The sequence below is a fragment of the Zea mays genome, chromosome 5 (assembly GCF_902167145.1).
Source record: "Zea mays cultivar B73 chromosome 5, Zm-B73-REFERENCE-NAM-5.0, whole genome shotgun sequence".
NCBI classification, from domain to species: domain Eukaryota; kingdom Viridiplantae; phylum Streptophyta; class Magnoliopsida; order Poales; family Poaceae; genus Zea; species Zea mays.
In genome coordinates, this window is record NC_050100.1 from 191182378 (window position 1) to 191203313 (window position 20936).

The 20936-nt window shown below is 41.1% G+C and overlaps 1 protein-coding gene across 2 annotated transcripts; it reads right to left on the reverse strand.

Annotated features, from left to right (window-relative positions):
• Positions 1–1110: 1110 nt before the first annotated feature.
• LOC103627442 (regulator of nonsense transcripts UPF2) lies at positions 1111–20484 on the reverse strand. 2 transcript variants are annotated; one of them, XM_008647737.3, is made up of 17 exons: positions 20213–20484; positions 19836–19977; positions 18724–18805; positions 14103–14305; positions 12761–13105; positions 11907–12011; positions 11685–11812; positions 10903–11076; positions 10559–10640; positions 9131–9412; positions 8855–9052; positions 5106–5207; positions 4763–5014; positions 4451–4669; positions 4062–4232; positions 3435–3620; positions 1111–2640 (listed from the first exon to the last, which is right to left on the reverse strand). In XM_008647737.3, the coding sequence occupies exons 2-17, from the start codon at positions 19911–19913 to the stop codon at positions 1663–1665; spliced, it is 3585 nt and encodes a 1194-aa protein (XP_008645959.1). In that variant the 5' UTR covers positions 19914–19977; positions 20213–20484; the 3' UTR covers positions 1111–1662. The 2 variants fall into 2 exon arrangements, with proteins under 2 accessions (XP_008645959.1, XP_035815114.1); XM_035959221.1 differs by having other exon boundaries at positions 20057–20463.
• Positions 20485–20936: the final 452 nt, after the last annotated feature.

Sequence of the window (20936 nt, forward strand, 5' to 3'; positions counted from 1 at the left end):
ATTCCTCCGGGCGGCCACACGGAGGTCGACACGACGACGGAATCCACTCGCCTCGGAGAGATTCGTCCCGGCGCCACTGATCGATCGCCACTGTTGCGTCGTTCTCCCGGCGATCCTGCACCTGCGCTGCGTGGTGCAGGCGGAGCTAGGCTTAGGCAACTACGGATGGCTTTCTACGATTCTTTCTGTCATGTGTTCAGCCGTTACAGGCTTTGCATGCATGCGATTAGTATCAGACAGACGAGACGACACCTTGCTGCCTTGCATGCGCTGCAAATTCGGATGGTGATTGGTGAATCGTCCCACGCTCGTCGCAGTCGCGACTGGAGGGGGGAGAAAAAAAAGGCGCCGATCGCGACGGGTTTGCTTGTGCGGCACATGGCCGGGCGGCCGGACGATTGATGGACCAGGAGAGAAAGGTCCGTGGTAAGATCGTGCGTGCGGTTGCCCGGCCGGCAGTTTCTTTTGTTCCGTGCGCCTGCTTCAGTTTCAGATGACGTTTGACGCGACGCTGGCAACGTGCCGTGGCGGCAGGCAATTCGCCTATTGGAGGACCGATACCGGTGCCTAGGTGGAGTAGCTTCGTAATCGTAATATTCTCGCTCCTTCGCATGCGTTGACGGGCTCAGGGCGACCGATCATTTGCAGCAGGGAAATAAGCGCGACATAAGAACTCGGAATGATGCCGGGCCGGGGTGGAACACCAACAACTGGGCTGGAACTTGCGAGTTGCGCAGCACCTCAACGCAGTGGCAGAAAGCTTGCTCCATCGCCATACCAGATAGCATCGTTAGCGTAGGCCTGGAACTCATCATGAGTAGGGGTGGTATTAGGGGTGACAATGACCTTTAAAATTTAATGATCGGATCAGAACATATTTCTATTTATTTTTTAAACTAAAATTTATTTAAGATCCCACCATTTTATGAAAAAGTATTTAGATGGTGATCCACCATCTCTACTACATGATATACACTCACTGATTGATTCAGACTCTATTTCTATTTATTTTTAAACTAAATTTAATTAAGAATCATAACTTATTGTGAAAAAACATTTGGATCGTCATCTATTACCACCCCTAATCATAATAACTCCTGCACGCATAACTAAATGGGAATCAAACAGTAATTTTTTTATCAGGTGCCCCATACACACACATGGCGTCGAAACAGTATGCACATCTAAACTATGCAAGTACCACCATCAGATCCATACTCAGATACAAGTGCGCACACAATCTCCAAACGACTCACACTCGTTGCCAAATTATGTTATTATTATATGTACATGAGCAACCGGGGTATCTATGCTCTCCAGGTACAGCCATAAGCCCATAACTACCAAGCAACTCAAGCCATTCGGGCCACCAGAAAAATAGCTCCTTCAAGGCATTGCTATCTCCCATCAGTGGTAGAATTATCTTATCTTTCAGATTAGGGTGGTGGAAGCAATTGTCCATCAAGCTGTGTTAACCTCCCCGAAATTTCTTCCCTGTTAATCTGATCGTTAGGCGGTTAAATAGAGAGAAGCATGGCCCTGCCAAAAAAAAGCTCAGGACAAAATAGCTCACACAGCTAACTGTTCTCCTGCAACAACTGATAGAAACCACAAGAACCCACAGTGTGGCGCCTCTGCCAACCACCTCCCATCAGGACAAACTCATCTTCTCCTGCCATAACTGTGATAGAAACCACCAGAACCGGCGATGTGGTGTCGTTGTCGACCACCTCCCCGTGCTGAACCATCCCAGCTGCCCCGGCCACCTGATCTGATACTGCTGGTGTTGGTAGCTCCTTGACCCCAGTTCCCCATTTGTGATGCTCCATTCAGTTCTTCCTCCTCCCTTTCATTGTATTCAAGGATCCTCCGCTTAATGCTCTGCTTCTCCTCAAGCTCGGCAGCTTCTTGCTGCTTCGTGCTTCGAACGATTGAACTATCAGCGGGAATTAACATTTGCCTCGTCTGTTGTTTGTGCCCTTTCTTCATTAGCACCTTAACGCGCACCTTGCTGCTACCCCCAGCATTGCCACCCTCTTCATCTACTGTTTCTTCTCCACTCTCAGATTCTGTGGCCCTCGAGTCTTTTGATGAACCTTCAAGGACATTCATCGGTACCATCATATTCAGAGGGAGCCTTGAACGGGCCTCTGATTTGCGGGACTCCAAGCTCTCCTGAAGAAGGGCTTTGAGCTCTCGATCAAAGTCTTCTTGCTCCTTAGGATCAACCTTCATAACTTTCTGTCTAACCTCAACATTTTCATCTTCATCAGAACCAACAGGAATGCCATCATCTTCATCGTCGCCTTCATTATCTGAGCCATCATTTGATTTATCCTCAGATAATATATCCTCATCTTCCCGTCCATCAATGCTGCCACTATCTGAATAGCTCTCACTATCTGCTATTTCATGATCCTTGCCATTTTCCTCAATTCCATTTGCAGCGCTTCCACCATTCACAGATGGACCAGCATCTCGTGCCTGTCTTTTATGAGATTCATTGTCCGAGTGTCTTTCATTTTCAACCTTTTCTACTGGGGCTGAGCGCTCATTTTCTTCAAGCTCAACTAACGCAGCAACAAGTTCCTCGATTGATAAATACCTAGACATGTTTGGTCGTAGCTCTCCAAATAAATCCTTCAAAGAACACATAAAATATGTCCTCAGGCCTCGAGAAAAATAATACATGTATTCAGAGTCATCAAACAATTCAACATTCAAGTGTACAGTACTATGATTCTCTTTGAACTTCATGTAAATATAACTGCAGCAATATGATTTACCAATAACTGATAGGAATATTGCCTCGACCAATAGCATGCTGGTCTGAGAGTACATTGTGGGGTTGTTGCCAGACGTGCAGACAGTATATTACTGGAGCACTGGTTGTGTGCCTTGTGATTTGTGAACCAAAGTCAGGCTCTAAACGCCACACTTCCATTTGTCTATCATCATTTACACTTTATTAGGCTTTCCATTAGCAAATTAAATGCTGCTGCCTAAGCACACTAAGTCAAATAGAAGTAAAGAACGAAAGATACAATCTTATTTGAAACAAAGGCATCTGGTTCTATTGACAAGAAAAAGTTTGCATGATCTAATGAAGAAGCAAACCACACACCAAAATGTTGACAGACATGGATCATTATGATTGTGCCCCACCACCATAGTACCACACCCAAAAAAAGGGGTCCTGGATGTCCAATGTTCAATTATACATAGGTAAGACAATTATTGGATAAACACCAGATATTGCCTCACATTCAGAACATGAAACCTACCAAGAAAGCATTCTTGATCACTCACAACACAGATCTAACTGCATGCATCATACAGCTTCTAAATCGGTTTGACTTCATGATTCGGTCTGTAACAGAAGTTTTATGTACGTATTCACGCATGTCTGCAAGTTGTATACAAAAAGAACTAACCTGAATGTCAAATTCTATGTCGAGTGGTAAGGGCCCTTTACTAATAATGTATCTTTGAAAGTGTAGCAAGAATTTGTCCAGCTTCCTTTTTGAAGATCCCTTACTGAAATAGTGACCACAGGTCTGTAAAAGTGTAATGATCAACCTGATTCTGAAGCAATCTTCTGGTGGATCCAACACATCTTGCTGCACAAGGGAAAATGTTCAATGAAAACTATGGGATGCAAGTGGGGTCAGCTAACTAATTACGGCCAAATGTCATTCTAGTTCATTTTTCCACTAGCCTCAAACTATGGAAATGCCATTCTAGTTCATTTGATCAATTTATGGGTCAACCCAATTACCCAAAATAGTTTGAACATGCATCCCTAATGACAACAAATGATGGATTAACACATCACAATCCATCGTCCTCAACCATAAGCTTCCATTTATTACAAAATACAAAACAGGCTGGTTTAACATATAGTCAAGCTTTGTGGTAATTCTTTATTGCCACACACTCCCTCCCATCTCAACTATTTAAGTTGATTTATTTTGGGATGGAGGGCATGCTGTGTAAGGAGGTATGATGTCAGAAAATGAAGTTGATGGTAGCAATCATTGTTGAATGATGGAATTACTTACTTCAGGTGTTCCATGACCAAACACAATGATAAGGTACAGTGTATCAAAAACAACTGATGAATCTATATGCTTGTAGCTGTATAGCTCTCCAAGGAACCGCATGTGGGCAAGCCGCCTTTGTTGCATCCCATAGTCATTCAACTCCAATCCAACCCTTATCTCTTCTAAAACCTAAATCAAAACAGAATAAAATAAACATATAACTTGGATGTCAACTAGTTTACCACCAGAATAACAGCTGGAAAACTGAAAACTGCCAGTTAATTAATGTGTTACAATTTCATTTTATGGTGACTACAACAGGGGGGAAAAAGAACAGACTCCAACAAATATTACAAAAAATGTTCCGTTTTCCTTTATGTATGCAGCAGTCAGCTAAAAGAACTAACCTCATCTACCACTGCGACAGCAAAGTCATCATGATAGCGGCTGAGACTAGCAGTGAGAAGAGCAATCAGATGAACTTGGCTGTACTTTCCTTTGTGAACCTTTAGAAAGCACTTCAGAAGGTATTGTTGACATTCTGCCCAAGGTAACTTGCGTAGTTGGCGCAAAACATGTTCAACACTTGATTTGTCAAGATCTGAGAAAAGCAACTTTCTTATGTACTACACAGGAAAAGGAGGGAGAATAGTTAGTTGGTACATTTTTGTAGACAACGCACAATATAACATGTAACAAAGAATAAATGGAAATCTTACTTGATGCAAAGGTGGCCGAACTTTTGATATCCGTGCAGATCTTTCGGGTGGTTTACAAAGGTAGTAAGCGTTTTCTACAAGTGTACTGTGACGTGGATCCAAATTCTTAACATTTTTCAATCTCATCAGTATCTCCAGCATGTTAGCCATGCGAATCGTAGTTTCAGGTGAGCGGTACAAAAATCGGCCACAAGTCTCGAGAAGGTTGCAAGCCACATCAATATTATGATGACTGAAATCATCAAGGCAGGACTGCAAGATATATAGAAAAACAAATATTTGTTACCAAAGTAGCACATGTAAAAGGTAGAAATTACTAATTCTGAGCTTAATAAACACATACCTTCAAACAGCTAAAAACAAGAGCTGGAGGAGCCATCTTGAACTTGCACAACTCCCCAATAAACCGTATATTTTTTATTTTTGTTTCAATGTTGATCTGATCCTGAAAGGTAACGCAGCAGAGAGAAAAGTTAGTCCAGTAAATAGAAAACATAGGAGACAATAATTGCTGCCCACCTCCACATCAAGGCCAACTTCCTAGAAGGATTTGTAGCAACTAGTGTTGTCATGCAAACTCCGCCTATGTTGTCTCAGCATATGTTGGTGCATCATAGCCTGGTCCCAAGTCCAGGTACAAGGAGGAGGGTTGCGTTAGGCGTGGCAAGCCAGCTATAAAAACTTAGCCACTCAAATGGAGATGAAACCCAATAGAAAACCGTTGCGGCGTAACCCTCTTAGCGACGCGCCATATCGGAACCGGGTATGGTGTTAAATGAGCAAGGGCCGGGCCACCACCCCCTTGGTGGCATGACGTGTCGTGATCTGGATGTGGTGTCAACTGAGCAAGGATCAAGTCGTCGCTTCCTTAGTGGCGCGCTACATCGGCGCCCGGGTGTAGTGACAAATGTGCAAGGGTCTTCGCATCTGTCTCAACGGGTGTGAGGGGTAAGGAAGCTAGTTGAGCCAATTAGGATTCGTGTAGGTAGTTGGAACGTAGGGTCCCTTACAGTTAAGCTAAGAGAGTTAATCGATGCAGCGAGCAGGAGGCGTGTTAATTTCCTGTGTCCAGGAGAGAAAATGGAAGGGGCAAAAAGCAAAGAAGGTGGAGAACATTGGTTCTAAACTTTGGTACTCAGGAACAGTGGCAAACAAAAATGGAGTAGGTATCCTGATTGATAAGACCCTCAAGGATGGAGTGGTGGATGTCAAACGGCAGGGAGATAGAATTATCCTAGACAAACTAGTTTTGGGGGATGTAGTCTTGAACATTATAAGTGTGTACGTCCCTCAGGTTGGTCTCAGTGAGAGCGAGAAGAGGAAGTTCTGGGAAGACTTAGATGGCATGGTCAGAGCAGTACCCACCAATGAGAAGCTTTCATAGGAGATCTCAATGGTCATGTAGGTTCAACAAATGCAGGTTATGAGTTGGCTCATGAAGGTTTCGGGTATGGTAGTAGGAATCAAGGACAATATTTTGGACTTTGTTGTAGCCTACAACCTAGTGATAGCCAACACTTTCTTCAGAAAGAGATATTCTCATTTGGTGACTTTTAGCAGTGGCCATCGTTCAAGCCAGATCGACTTCGTTCTCACAAGGAGAGAAGATAAACGAGCATATTTGGATTGTAAGGTGATACCTGGAGAGAGTGTTGTGCCCCAACATAATCTTGTGGTGGCTGACTTCCGTTTTCGGATTCGTACCATTAGGGATAAACAAGCCAAAATTGCGAGGACGAAGTGATGGAAACTCAAAGGGGAGACATCCGAAGTTTTTAGGGAAAGAGTTTTTGTGGAGGGCGCTTGGTCCGAAGAAGAAGATGCAAACAACATGTGGGTGAAGATGGCAACTTGTATTAGGAAGGTGGCGTCAGAGGTGTTTGGAGTGACCAAAGGAAGCATAGGTGAACCTAAGGGTACTAGATGGTGGACCGAGGACGTTCAAAAGGCAATAAAGGAGAGGAAAAAATGGTACATGAGCTTGTTCCATGACAGGATCGCGATCAACATAGAGAGGTATAAGGTGGCAAAGAAGACTGCAAAGCGAGCTGTGAATGAGGCAAAAGGTCGAGCCTATAATGATCTTTACCGAAGACTAAGTATAAAGGAAGGGGAGAAGGATGTTTATAAGATGGCTAGGATTCGGGAACGGAAGACGAGGGACCTCAACCAAGTTAAATGCATTAAGGATGAAATGGATCAACTCTTGGTGAAAGGACAAGACATCAAACGGAGGTGCCAGAGGTATTTTGACAATCTTTTCAATGGTGAGAATGAGACTATGGACACCCAATTGGATGACTCCTTTGATGATTTAAATAGATGCTTTGTATGCGGGATCCACGAAACAAAGGTCAAAGAAGCTTTAAAGATGATGAAAGGGCGCAAGGCGATGGACCCGGATGGTATCCCAATAGAGGTGTGGAAATGACTTGGGGATATTGCTATCGTTTGGCTAACCAAGTTGTTCAACTATATTTTTCGATCAAACAAGATGATCGATGAGTGGAGGAGGCGTACATTAGTACCAATCTTCAAGAACAAGAGACATATTCAAAGTTGTACCAGCTATCGAAGGATTAAGCTCATGAGCCACACTATGAAGCTATGGGAGAGAGTTATTGAGCATCGCCTGAGAGGAATGACGCATATTACCATGAACCAATTTGGATTCATGTCTGGAAGGTCAACCATGGAAGCAATTTTTTTAATAAGACAGGTCATGGAGCGGTATAAGGAGCAGAATGACTTGCACATGGTTTTTATCGACTTGGAAAAGGCCTAAATAAAATACCTAGGAATCTCATATGGTGGGCATTGGATAAGCATAAAGTTCCAACAAAGTATGTTTACGCTCATCAAGGACATGTATGACAAGGTTGTGACTAACGTCCGAACAACTGATGGTGATACAAATGTTTTCCCGATTAACATAGGACTACATCAAGGTTCAGCTTTGAGCCCTTATCTATTTGCCTTAGTGATAGATGAGGTCACGAGGGATATACAAGGAGATATCCCTTGGTGTATGCTTTTCGCTGACGATGTAGTTCTAGTAGATAAAAGCCGGGAAGGAGTAAATAGAAAGCTAGAGTTATGACGTCAGACACTAGAGTCAAAAGGATTTAGAATTGGCAGGACCAAAATCGAGTATATATGTGACTTTGGTACTACAATTAATGAGGATGGGAGATGTAAACTTGAGAGGCCAGGTAGTACCAAAGGACACCTTCCGTTATTTGGGATCGATGCTACAGAGAGACGGTGATATTGATGAATATGTTAGCCATAGGATCAAAGCGGGGTGGATGAAATGGCGTCAAGCATCGGAAGTCCTATGCGACAAGAGAGTGCCACAGAAGTTGAAAGACGAGTGCTACAGGACGGCGATTAGGCTTGCATGTTATATGGGGCTGAGTGTTTGCCTACTAAGAGACGACATATCCAACAACTAAGTGTCGCAGAGATACGTATGTTGCGTTGGATATGTTGGCACACAAAATTTGACCGAGCGAGAAACGATGACATACGCGATCGGTTAGGAGTAGCACCAATTAAAGAAAAGCTTATTCAACACCTATTGAGATGGTTTGAGCATGTCCACCGGAGACCCCTAGAGGCACCGATGCACAGAGGCAACATAAGACGGGCAATAATGTGAAAAGAGGTAGAGGACGACCAAACTTGACATGGGAGGATGCAATCAAAAGGAACTTGAAGGAATGGAATATCCCAATAGAATTGTGTTTGGATAGAAGTGCTTGGAAAGAAGTTATCCACGTGCCCGAACCGTGATTAGGCCTTATCCCTTTTAGTGCTCTCAAAAGCTTTTCCCCCTCCTCTTTCTCTCTCTTTTTAGTGACTTTTGGGTTTCAACTCTAGCCCTACCCCAACTTTCTTGGGACTAAAAGGCTATGTTGATGTTGATGAGTGTTGTCATGCATTCCATGTTTTTATTGATGTCATTAATGCAACTTGCATTCCAGAACAAACAATAAATACTAGATACTGTCAAGGCTTAGAAGCATTATTTATGATAAGATAAGAGGAACTGAGCACAAACAATGTCAAGCAACAAAAAGTTGAGTATACCTTCTTATTTATTAAAAAGTTGAACTCCTCTTCAAGCATAGACAGAAGCATACTTGGAACATCTTTCATACAAGTTGATAGTGTCGCAACCAAACGAGAATAGTAAGGCAACAGTTCCAGTGAAGTCCTATTAACATTGAATAAGGCACGCGCAAGTTTCTTTCGATTTGCTTTAGAATTTAGGTAGCAAAACTCAACCTGGCGAAATTAAAAGTAGCTTGATTATGACAATCAGTGTAAAATAAAGAGGACAGAAATTATAAGATGAGTGCATACCGTCAACTGATCAATGAGATCACGACTGACACATCCCGGTAGCCTCTGCAAGATGTTATCCAGACTTGCACCGTCCATGGCTCTTCCTTTCTCCTTCTCTCTGTCATTTTTCTTATCCAGATCCTTCTCCTTAGATTTTTCCTTTTCTCCATCCTTTCCCTTCTCTTTATCTTTGTCATCACTCTCTTTCACTCCACCATCTAATTTAACTTCTAGTTGATGTTCAGTTGCAGAAGTTTGAAAATCGTCATGTAGTTCAGTCTCTTGTTCTGAAGTGGACTCCTTCATAACAAAACTCAAAAAATTAGTGGCAAACCCAAAAATAATTATAACAATAAAATAAAATGGCTAGTGAATACATATTTAGATGAATAAAATTCTCCTGCCTTCTCTCACTCAGAAGAAAGGGTGTAAACCATGTTGATGCCAGATGTAAAAATCTATTGGAACGTGTTTTATTAGTCAAGGTGAGCATTTTACCATTCATGAATACATTTTACGCATCACATGAATTGGGAGCTAAACATGGTGCGGATAACCGGATACAGTGAGGGCTAGGGGGAGCCCTGTGCCCCTTATGATTGATTTTATACTTATTTAAATAGTACCAAATAACTAATACATAGTACAAAAAACTTATAATCCGTGCTGTTTGGTCCCTTAGAATTCATTGGCTCTGACCATGACCCGCACCACATAAATCTTTGTTCTGAAACAAAACAAGCATTCTGAGCAATCCAAGAGATTATTTCACCACACCATCATATAGAATAGAAGGGTGTCTCCTCATGTCTCAGACTTGCCACATTAGTAATATGCTGGGCCGACAGAGAACAAGAAAAGAATCTAACAGAAGTGGAGCCAGACATTTCATGCCTGGGGCTGAATAAATGGGTTCCAAACTAGACTCTTTGTATTTTAAAATTTTAATAGAGTTTCAATGTACTTATGAATATAGGCCTAGATTCGCTGTTAAATGCAGTTCCTCTTTTAGCTAGAAGAGTGTCTCTTGGAGATTGCTATACCAATAAAAGTTAAAGATCCTGTGGGATCACATCAAATCAACTTAATAGCCAACCCACATCTCTTAACACACTTAAAAGCTTATGAGAAGGCTAAGATACTAAGAGACGGGAGCATTGTGCATGTCCTTAAGGCATGGGGACAGTCTTTCCCCTGTGGTTGAGTTTCTTTTGTGCATGCCCTTGAAAGATCACCTTGCAATCCAAAAGAAACAAGCCGGGTGATATTCTAAGTAAACCCAACAAAAGATATACAAGGAACCCATCAGTGTCCAAAATGTTGCGAGCAAACATAATCAGAGTGAAATCCAAGTTTATAAAGACAAAATTGCAGTATAACCCTCTTACATTACATTAAAGACATGATGCATGAAGAATGGACTACTTTAAAGATTCAGAATCTCACACTAGATTGCTCACGGCCCTTAGCATGTTGCTCATTCGACTTTGGCTCAACCTCTCCCAGTAATACAGCCGGCACAAATGCTCTGCTCAAAATAATATACATAAATTCAAAAGGATAAAAAAAAGAAGGGCAGACCTGGTGCAGTGGTGAGAGTTGTCTCACTGAGTCACCAGGTTGCAGGTTCGAACCAGCCTCCCCACATATGCAGGGGGTAGTCTTGCCTCGACTTCGTCAGACCCCACTCATGTGGGAGCCTCCGGCACTAGGTTTTTCCCTTTCCAAAAGGGTAATAAAAAGAAAGCTAAAGAATGTAACAGATATTGGCAACTTAGTGAAAAGTAAACCTGAGATCAGGTAAAGATTCATAAAAAGCTTTGGTATCTTCATCATCCCAGATAGGTTCCAATGCAGATGAATCTTTTCCAGAAGAAGGCAAGGCATCAGTTCTTGTAGTAACTCTTGTTGTATTTCCATCATCTGGCATCACTGGAGGCTGCATATCAAGAGATTCAGCCAACCTGCAAAAGAGCACGTTAAGACAGCCAATAATCAGAGAGAGAAAAATGGAATGATAACTGACAAGTTAACTGACAATTATTAACACACGCTCACATCATGATAAAACTAATAGCCAGTTTGTGTTTGCTGCACCACACTGTCACATCTAATTAGAAGATTACACTAATTCCTAATGCAGGTTGAAGGCGTGGATGGAACTTAATAGGATGGTAAACTAATACTACCTATACCATGTCTATTTTAATATACCCAATTGATTGCATACTGGCTGAGGTATGGAAGAATGAAAGTACTATTTCATGTAAGTAAATTGTTTCTCTTTTTTTTATTTAAAGAGTGCATCGGGAGACAAGAAAATTTGTGTGGTAAGTTCTAAGGTCCATGCCCATGGTGTGCTCCTCTGCAATTCATCATCAGCCCCACACAAACAAAAAACCAGAAGCCATTACACTCAACCCAAAATTGGCAGAACTACATAATGGAAACCTTTGCATATATCATTCACAAAACCAAAAAAAGGTTCAAAACTGCATGCCATTATGTTCAATATAATAAAAAGAACTACAGAATGGCAGCTTTCTGCTGAAATGGACCAATAAATACTCACGAGGATACACCACGTAGTAACTGATCAAAAGACTTCCTGAGTTTCTCATATGAGGCTGTGTTCTCATCACTTAGTTCACCTTTGGCACTTAAAACTTTTGCATTCTCTGCCTCCATTAGACGAAGAGACTAGGTACAAAGAAGAGTTTAGTTTATGCATGGATATAATAAACTCAAATTACAACAAACAAGAGTGTCCAAACTAACAAAGAAAAGGAGTTACCACATGTTCTGATTGCAGTAGTTCAGCTACAGTATCATAATAAGAGTTCAAGGCTTTCTTAAAGAACTTCTTCTGCTCAGCGGTAACATTTAGCTCCTTAAAGAACTGCATCGATTCAACATTTTTGGCAAACCAAATTGATGTAGATATATGCTATGCATAGTAAATGAATTAACAGGAATTCCACCAAATGACCAAGACATATCTGTTGGAATATAATATAAGTGAATTACACACCTCTTCCCATCAGCTTAAGCTTTTTGGTTGAATTGGTTGGTGCATGCAACTTAATATGGTATCAAAGCCAAAGGTCATGAGTTCGAATCCTGGCTAGCGCAATTAAATAAAATAATTGTTGCTCGCTCCTATTCCACGTCTGAGACCCAAGAGAGGCTCGACGTGAGGGGGAGTGTTGGAATATAATATAAGTGAATTACACACCTCTTCCCATCAGCTTAAGCTTTTTGGTTGAATTGGTTGGTGCATGCAACTTAATAATATCAATCTGCTGGCAACACTTAACAACATGCTATATTTTGTCTGTGCTGCCTGCTCAGCACAGTACCTAGAAGCATAATGGTTATCAGTCATGATTTTTATGCATGCAGGTTTCTCACATGCTTTGGCCCTAGCCTGATGGGCATCAGGAGTCAATAACACTTCCTGAAGTGAATTGAACTGAAAAATTACTTTATCAGTTCACTTTCTAGTTTCTACTTCATTGGTTAACTTTGGCACTTCACTATACTATACAGAAAGACACTACATGGTTTGCAGTTGAATTGTGTGATCGGTATTTTTCTAAGGCCTTATATAACTTAAACAATTAAGGTTGATACATAAGTTTATCTTACCTCATCATAAGCTTCTTGACCATGAGGTTGTAGCCCTAAAAAAAACTTCCCTTGACGAGCAAAGGTAGATAGAAGAGACAAGTTGGTTTGAGTTCCTTCACGGTCCTTCAAATGTTCCGCTGATGTAAGATCTTTTATAATATTTACAAATATGCTAGCATCTTCGACAATTCCAACAAAATACAGTTCAATCAAAAGTTTCAGTGTGCTTCTCTTCTTCATGGCTCTCGAATTTTTATCTGCATCCAAGTCATCTACAGATTTTCCCGGAAAGAAGACCTTCAGTAGACCTTGTATAAGACAAGGAGAGAAGTCCTTGTATCTTTGATGAAGGAGTGAGCAAACCTACATTAGAGTATTCATGAGTTAACACCATCTAAGAGCTAAATCTCAAAGTAAAGTGATGATGGTTAAGCTGCAGCGAGACTATAGGGCATGTTTGTTTCAGCTTTTTGTAGGCTTCTGACAACCAGAAACCAGAAGCTGAAACAAACAACCTAGCTTTTGAGCTAGCTTTTGAAAAGCTGGAAAGCTGGCTTCTGAGGAAATAAACTAAAAGATGAAAAGCAAGTTCTGATGAACTTTTCTGATTTTTGGAGTGCTGAGAAACTAAAAAAAATTATTACAAAAGCCAATAGCAAACAGGTAACGATCAGAAGCCAAAAGCCCAAAAGCTGCAACTCAAAGAAATAGAGGAATATAGGACAAAGTTTCTATTAAAACTCTGACCAATCCCACCAGTGGCTATCCCACAAACAAGTTAATCAAACATTCCAGGAAGCCAGCAGCAGCTGGTTACCATAGTTATGCTACAGCATATGTCAAAATGATTGTTAATTTGTTACCAAACATACAGTAACACAGAAATAGTTCCAAAGATAATCACGGATATGGTATGAGAGCAACCACTGTATGGGCAGACCAGCAGATTCCACACTAGTCATTGGGCTTCTCCCATTGAAAAAGAGGCTCTTGTTGAACCAATTTGGCAAACTGATACTTCATTGTGCCACCAACTGGTCACAGCCAAGAGCCAACCAAGTTGAACTAAGAGGGATAACCTTGCTAATCTTAACCGAATGAGGTGATGCATGCCCCTAAGGATAACTTCGAAAATATTGTTAACCTTCTTAATACGAACTAACTAATGTTATGCACACATTGTTTCCACAACAGCCAATGAGGATAATGAGCATACTTCATTATGTAGCTCAGATATTTCACACAGTGGAAAGATCTTGCACATGTAAAGTGAAGGGACCAACAGCAATAAACGTCATAAGCATGCCTATCAGAAATTGACACTTCTGCATAAGGCTTAACCACTGTTGTTGCAAATTACCTGAACAGCAGCTTGTATATCAGCAGAGCGAAGTTTGGCCTCACAAATATAAGAAACTGCTTCGCTGACAAATTTGCTCAAATTCACACTTTTTAACTCATCCATTAGCCCATCCTTCTGCTCATCATTTATTGTCTTCAACTTCTTTATAACTGTTGTATTTCGCTTGATACTGGAGTCCAGGGTTCTCAGGTAGTTTGCATCTGGAGTTAGTGAATTGTCACAAAAGTCAAAAAACAGAATTAGGTGTTGCTGATCAAGTTAAGAAGTTGCGGGCCTTTTGAGCAGCTGCTGTCTCTCTAACAGAATATGAATCATATCCACCAATGAAAAGGAACCCAAAATTGCAGAATGGAAGATGACATAAGCAAAATAAGAAAAAAATAAAATATGAAACCATTAAGTAGCTCATCATCACCCATTGTGAAGATTCTAAAAACATATATAGGCAACAGGACCCTCGTATGTTGTACCTCATCCACAACAAACTGTCAGAGTGCGCTTTTAGCGGTCAAACAAAAATTGATTTTTAGAAATGACAAGTTAAAGAAATGAAGCATCCAAGTTAACGCACATAAACAAATATTCCTTGAGATTCTGGGTAGAGAACATTTATTTATGCATAGCTGAGAATTAAGAAGGGTCTGATGGATTCATTTATGTATGCTTCCTACTGGCCTCCGTAAGGAGGCCGTTTGTTTTGGTCTTTTTTGGCCACCCCTTTTTCTGCTTAATATATAATGGGACGCAGTTCTCCTGCGCTTTCGAGAAAAAAAAATTCTGGGTAGAGAACATCCAAAAAATGGGTTTTCTTTAATTGCAGCTATATTTCTCATCTGATTTCTGGCTGCTACAGACTTTATATATATTAATATTGACAGTCATACAACACATTGATTTGTTCACTTCCACTTGAAGACAAGTCTTTTAGTTGAAAATTATTTCTTATGATTGTACCAAAAAATACTTCCAACGCAATTTGAAGCAATTATCCTCAGCCATTTTTATATCATTGCATAAAATTGTTCCTTATCATTGTACCAAAAAATATACTCAGCAAATTTTGAAATGATTGTCCTGTAGCAATTTTTTGGCATACAAGTTCAAATAGACAACCCAGACTGTCTGCAATATCTAAAATAAGGATTTCATGCATCAACATCATCAACATAGCCTTTTAGTGCCAAGCAAGTTAGGGTAGGCTAGAGTTGAAACCCAACAAGATGTCACTAAAAGGAGAAAGAGAGAGAAAGGGAGGGAAAAAGCTTTTGAGAGCACTAAAAGGAAAAAGGCCTAATCACGGTTCGGGCACGTGGATAACTTCTTTCCAAGCACTTCTATCCAAACACAACTCCATTGGGATATTACATTCCTTCAAGTCCCTTTTGATTGCCTCCTGCCATGTCAAGTTTGGTCGACCTCTATCTCTTTTCACATTATTGTCCCGTCTTATGATGCCTCCATGCACCGGTGCCTCTGGGGGTCTCCGGTGGACATGCCCAAACCACCTCAACCGGTGTTGAATATTCTTCAATTGGCGCTACTCTTAGCCGATCGTGTATGTCATGTTTCTCACTCAGTCCAATCTTATATGCCCACATATCCAACGCAACATACACCTCTCTGCGACACTTAGTTGTTGGATATGTCGTCTCTTAGGTCGACACTCAGCCCCTTATAACATAGCAGGCCTAATCGTTGTCCTGTAGAACTTGCCTTTCAGCTTCTGTGGCACTCTCTTGTCATATAGGACTCCCGATGCTTGACGCTATTTCATCCACCCCGCTTTGATTCTATGGCTAACATCTTCATCAATATCACCATCTCTCTGTAGCATCGATCCCAAATAACGGAAGGTGTCCTTTGGTACTACCTGGCCTCCCAAACTTATATCCCTGTCCTCACTAATTGTAGTACCAAAGTCACATCTCATATATTCGGTTTTGGTCCTGCTAATTCTAAATCCTTTTGACTCTAGGGTCTGACACCATAACTCTAGCTTTCTATTTACTCCTTCCCGACTTTCATCTACTAGAACTACATCGTCAGCGAAAAGCATACACCAAGGGATATCTCCTTGTATATCCCTCGTAACCTCATCTATCACTAAGGCAAATAGATAAGGGCTCAAAGCTGAACCTTGATGTAGTCCTATGTTAATCGGAAAAACATTTGTATCACTATCAGTTGTTCGGGCACTAGTCAGTAGTCACAACCTTATCATACATGTCCTTGATGAGCGTAACATACTTTGTTGGGACTTTATGCTTATCCAATGTCCACCACATGAGATTCCTAGATATTTTATCATAGGCCTTTTCTAAGTTGATAAAAACCATGTACAAGTCCTTCTTCTGCTCCTTATATCGCTCCATGACCTGCCTTATTAATAAAATTGCTTCCATGGTTGACCTTCCAGGCATGAATCCAAAATAAGGATTTCATGCAATTCTAGAATATTGTTCCAGAGTAGAAACAAATTCTCCACCGAACAATAACAAGTATAAAAACAAGAATGATTCCAGCACTTCATTGAATGATTGCTTGTGCAGTAATGCACTACTTCAACCACAAATATTAGCTCCATCTTCTAGAGCGGAGGAGGTAGGATTACTTCATCAGTTATCACGAAGGAGACTTCATCGAATTTCTATGTATGCAGATGATGTGGTACTTTTCTTGCATCCCACAGCAGCAGATATCTCTATTGCTTTGGATATTCTTCATCTATTCGGAAATGCTTCTGGCCTTCATAATAATGCACGAAAATCTAAGGTATATTCCATTCAATGTCCTGAGTAGGACTTATTGGAGGTCCAGAATCTACTGCCATATGAGATATCAACATTTCCCTGTTGGTATTTGGGTCTTCCTCTATCCTTGCACAAATTAACCAGGCAGTAGTTTCAGCCGTTTTGGAAAGGATTGCAAATCAGCTCCAGAGTTGGAAGGCTGGTTTATTGACAAGGGCAGGACGGTGGACGGAGAGTCCAAGTACAGCATGTTCTTACAGGCACAACTGTCTACTTGGCAATGGCAATTGACATTTCTCAGTGAGCTTTAGATGCTATTGACAAAATAAGAAAAGGATTTCTATGGAGGGGTCGCAAGGAAGTAAGAGGTGGACACTGTCTGGTGGCATGGGGTAAAGTATACCGATCTCAGAAACTTGGAGGATTGGGTAATTCTAGCTTTCCCGAGCTATGTTAGGCTCTCCACATGAGATGGCTCTAGCTTTAAAAGACTAACTCAAGACGCACCTGGTCAGGTCTCCCCATCCAGGTTCCAGGCAAGGCTCGAGGTTTCTTTTCTGCGGTTTTGGTAACCGAAATAGGGGATGGATCAAATACCATGTTTTGGACAGATAAGTGGCTCCATGGAAAAAGGATCCCTGACATTGCTCCTACATTATTTGAATCAATCCCGAAGAGGATTGTTAACAGAAGGACTGTTCAGAAGGCCTTAATTAATAGGAAATGGGTTTGAGACATCATAGGAGCTCTACCAGTTGAAGCTTTAGTGAACTATCTCCATCTCTGGGATTTAATATCCAATGTTGAGCTGCAGCCTGGCATAGAAGACAAACATATTTTCAGCTTGGCGTTAGATGGTAAATATTCGGCCAAAGTTTCTTATGAGGGTGTTTTCTTAGAATCAAGTTCTTTTGGCCATTATAAAAGGGTGTGGAAATCTTGGGCCCCACTAAAGTGTCGGTTCTTCCTTTGGCAGTTTGGCTTGCAGCTCAGAAGAGGTGTTGGGCGGCTGATAGATTGGCAAAAAGAGGTCTTAATCATCCAGATAGATGTCCCTTGTGTGATGAAGAATCTGAGACAATAGATCATCTTCTAGTGTGTTGTGTCTTCACTAGAGAATTCTGGTTCTTTCCTTTGAGGCAATTCGGGTTACAGAGTTTAGCCCCACAGCCAGGCTCTTCTTTCATCGTTCATGAACTGGTGGCAAGAGGCTTCAGAAGCAGTGAATAGTCTTATCAAGAAGGGCCTCAACTCTCATCATTTTGGGAGCTTGGATAATTTGGAACCACCGAAACAAATGTGTTTTTGAAGGAAGGACACCCAGCTTAGCAGCAGCCCTTAGACTAGCAGGGGAGGAAAGAGGCTTGTGGGAGATGGCAGGATCCAAATGCCTCTCCTACCTGGCAGCCTCCCGACCGGAATCTTAGTGGTAGTGGTTTGGGATCTTAGTCTATAGATGGATCCTTTCCTATATGCTTGTTTTGGCCCCCGTAAGAGGGTCCTTGTATCTGGGTTGGTCTATTTTAGACTTTTTCCCTATCTTAATATAATGAGACGCAGTTCTTCTGCGCGTTCGAGGAAAAAAAGAAATTTCCTAAGTTAGGATTTTTAAACTTTGACCATGGATATACAAAATATTACTCCTACCTATTTGAGAGAGAAAAATATAGACTTACTTCGTCACGGAAACTAACTTTATTTTTATAGTTGCATAATCGTTTCCATTTAAGATAATATATTTTTATGGATATTGCAGTATTGCTTGCCAACATTTTAAATTTGACTTAGGACAAACCTAGAATCACTTATGTTTGTGATTAGAAGATGTATATGAAATAAAATTAGTGAAAGAGCAAAGAAATAACTACCAGGCCTTTCAGGGTTTAGGTTGCTCCGGCGGAGGGAAGTCTTTTGATCAATGATCTTTTTATATTCTTCAAGGCGAGCCTCCTGCATATATAGAGTTAAAGAATGTCATGATCCTGATGTTTATGACACTTGAATTCAATACACAGACAACTAATGAAACAGGCATTTATAGGTAACACAAGTTTTAAATTACAAAGGTACATCCACTCGAACTGCATTCAAGGGTCCAGTTTTAAGAAGTTGCCTTAAGATAGGAATAGTCACAAGAAACAGGTACAATGGTAGCGACCCTCGACCTGGGAACATCATTCCCGACCCGGGTACACGGGTCATTTTCATTACCACCATGTAAAAATATCACACAAATAGTGTACCACGTTCGGACGTTCCTCGACACTATCGATCCGGAAACTTTGTGACTAAGTAGGATACTATCCCTTCCCCAGACCCCACTCATGTGGAGCCTCTAGCACTAGGCCTACCTTAAGATATGATACTAGAAACTGACAGAGAATGAAATTTTCATTTGTGCAGTGCTTTCACACAGACACATGCTCCAACCAGAATAGTTTGTTGATGGAGATAGATCCAAGATTTGTCTTTGCCCAAGTGGACAGATAACTGCTACTGGTGACATTGGTTGGCTAGCTCCATGACTAGAGTATGCCATGGTTACCAGTGTCAATATAATGCTGTCCCACACCCCTCTCATCAATCAAGCATTTTAGGCCATAAAATATAAGTTAACCTGCATATAGTTAGGTCAAAGTTGGGGGTAATAATCATTAATCAAAGTTTGCCAGTGATCCCAAGTCCCAATCGAATCCATGAGCCATTATTATGGCAGGTCTATTAAATGCCCAACTGATTCTAGGCATGGCAAATAAAATCCCAATCCTCTTCCTGACTAATCTTTAGCCCTATCAGTGCCAGGATCTGCCAATGAAATAAGATTAGAGGGGACTAATTACCAATATGGCAATATCATTAGGTGAACAAAATTATAAGGATGAATGATAGGATAACCATCAACAGTAAATTGTGAGTTATCAACAACAATAAAGATCATTTATCCATGAAATTTAATAAAAGAGTAGAGGTCTCAATTTACCTCATCATCATGTTTGATCTGGCGCACATCATCATCTTGCTTGGTATCAATTCGGTTCTCACTCTGAGCATTGTCCATTTTGTTCAGAGCGAAAACCCAGAACTATCCAACTTGTTATGCGCAACCAAAATATCCTCCGTATCTGTTAATGAGAAATTGTAAGCCACGGTCAATACAAATAAGGGCGGAGCCAATAAGGGCATGGGTGTACACATGTATACCCTATATAACTTTTGCAAGAAGAAAATAACGAAGTTAATGGGTATGTATATGCTTGTAATTAGACCAGATCCGAATACAAATAGCCAAATAGCGTAGGTTAGGGTTTGGATGATCGGTTTCGCACAGCAGCAAGGGCATATAAGGGGTGGGCATACAGGGTTGGTGCTCCTCGCCAGCAAAGGGCCCGCCGAAGACCTGAGCACCTGGCGTGGGGCGGCGTCGGCGGTCACCCAATAGGCAAATAATCGTAACAGGGGAGGGAAAGACGCAGGGGTGAACAGGCAGCACACTTCAACTCGAGAAGACGACGCTGGTTCAGTGGTTCTACACAGTCAAGTCTGTTTGGGCGTTTGCCAAGGTCCTCTAGTCTAGAAATTTGGATGGGCAACACCAACGATCGTACCGTTTAGGATCCGTAGCCGCGTCTACTCCCAGGGCTGTTTGTAGAACGTAGATATGGTACTGGTGAGTTTTTTTTTTTGGAAAATTCCTGATATGACATAAGATTTTATATTCATTTCTTGTATGCTACTGAGTGACATATAGATATATTTTTATGTGTGTATGACATATGAGGCCAGTGGCACACAAGGAACGAGTATATTCATTTCTTGTATATTTTTAATGGCATACAGAGAATTGGCCCGAGTTTTTTTATAGGTTTAGACTAGTTTCTCTATATATATATTTATTATGAATTTAAATAGAAACGCAAACGAGTACGTGGGCATAGTTTATTCTTCCAACTAGTGGTTTTTTTATAGGTTAGGACTAATTTCTCTACACATGGATTTATTAATGGGTTCAGATAGAAACACCGAGTATGTGGGCATAGGTTTATTCTTCCACTACTCATACCGCAAACCTCTAAATTCTTAA

Coding starts and splice junctions, on each gene's coding strand:
- LOC103627442 (XM_008647737.3), bottom strand. CDS start 19,913: ATGGACAATGCTCAGAGTGAGAACCGAATTGATACCAAGCAAGATGAT. Junction 13,106..14,102: donor ATATACAAGCTGCTGTTCAG/GTAATTTGCAAC, acceptor ACTCTAATGTAG/GTTTGCTCACTCCTTCATCA. Junction 11,813..11,906: donor TACTGCAATCAGAACATGTG/GTAACTCCTTTT, acceptor CTTTGTACCTAG/TCTCTTCGTCTAATGGAGGC.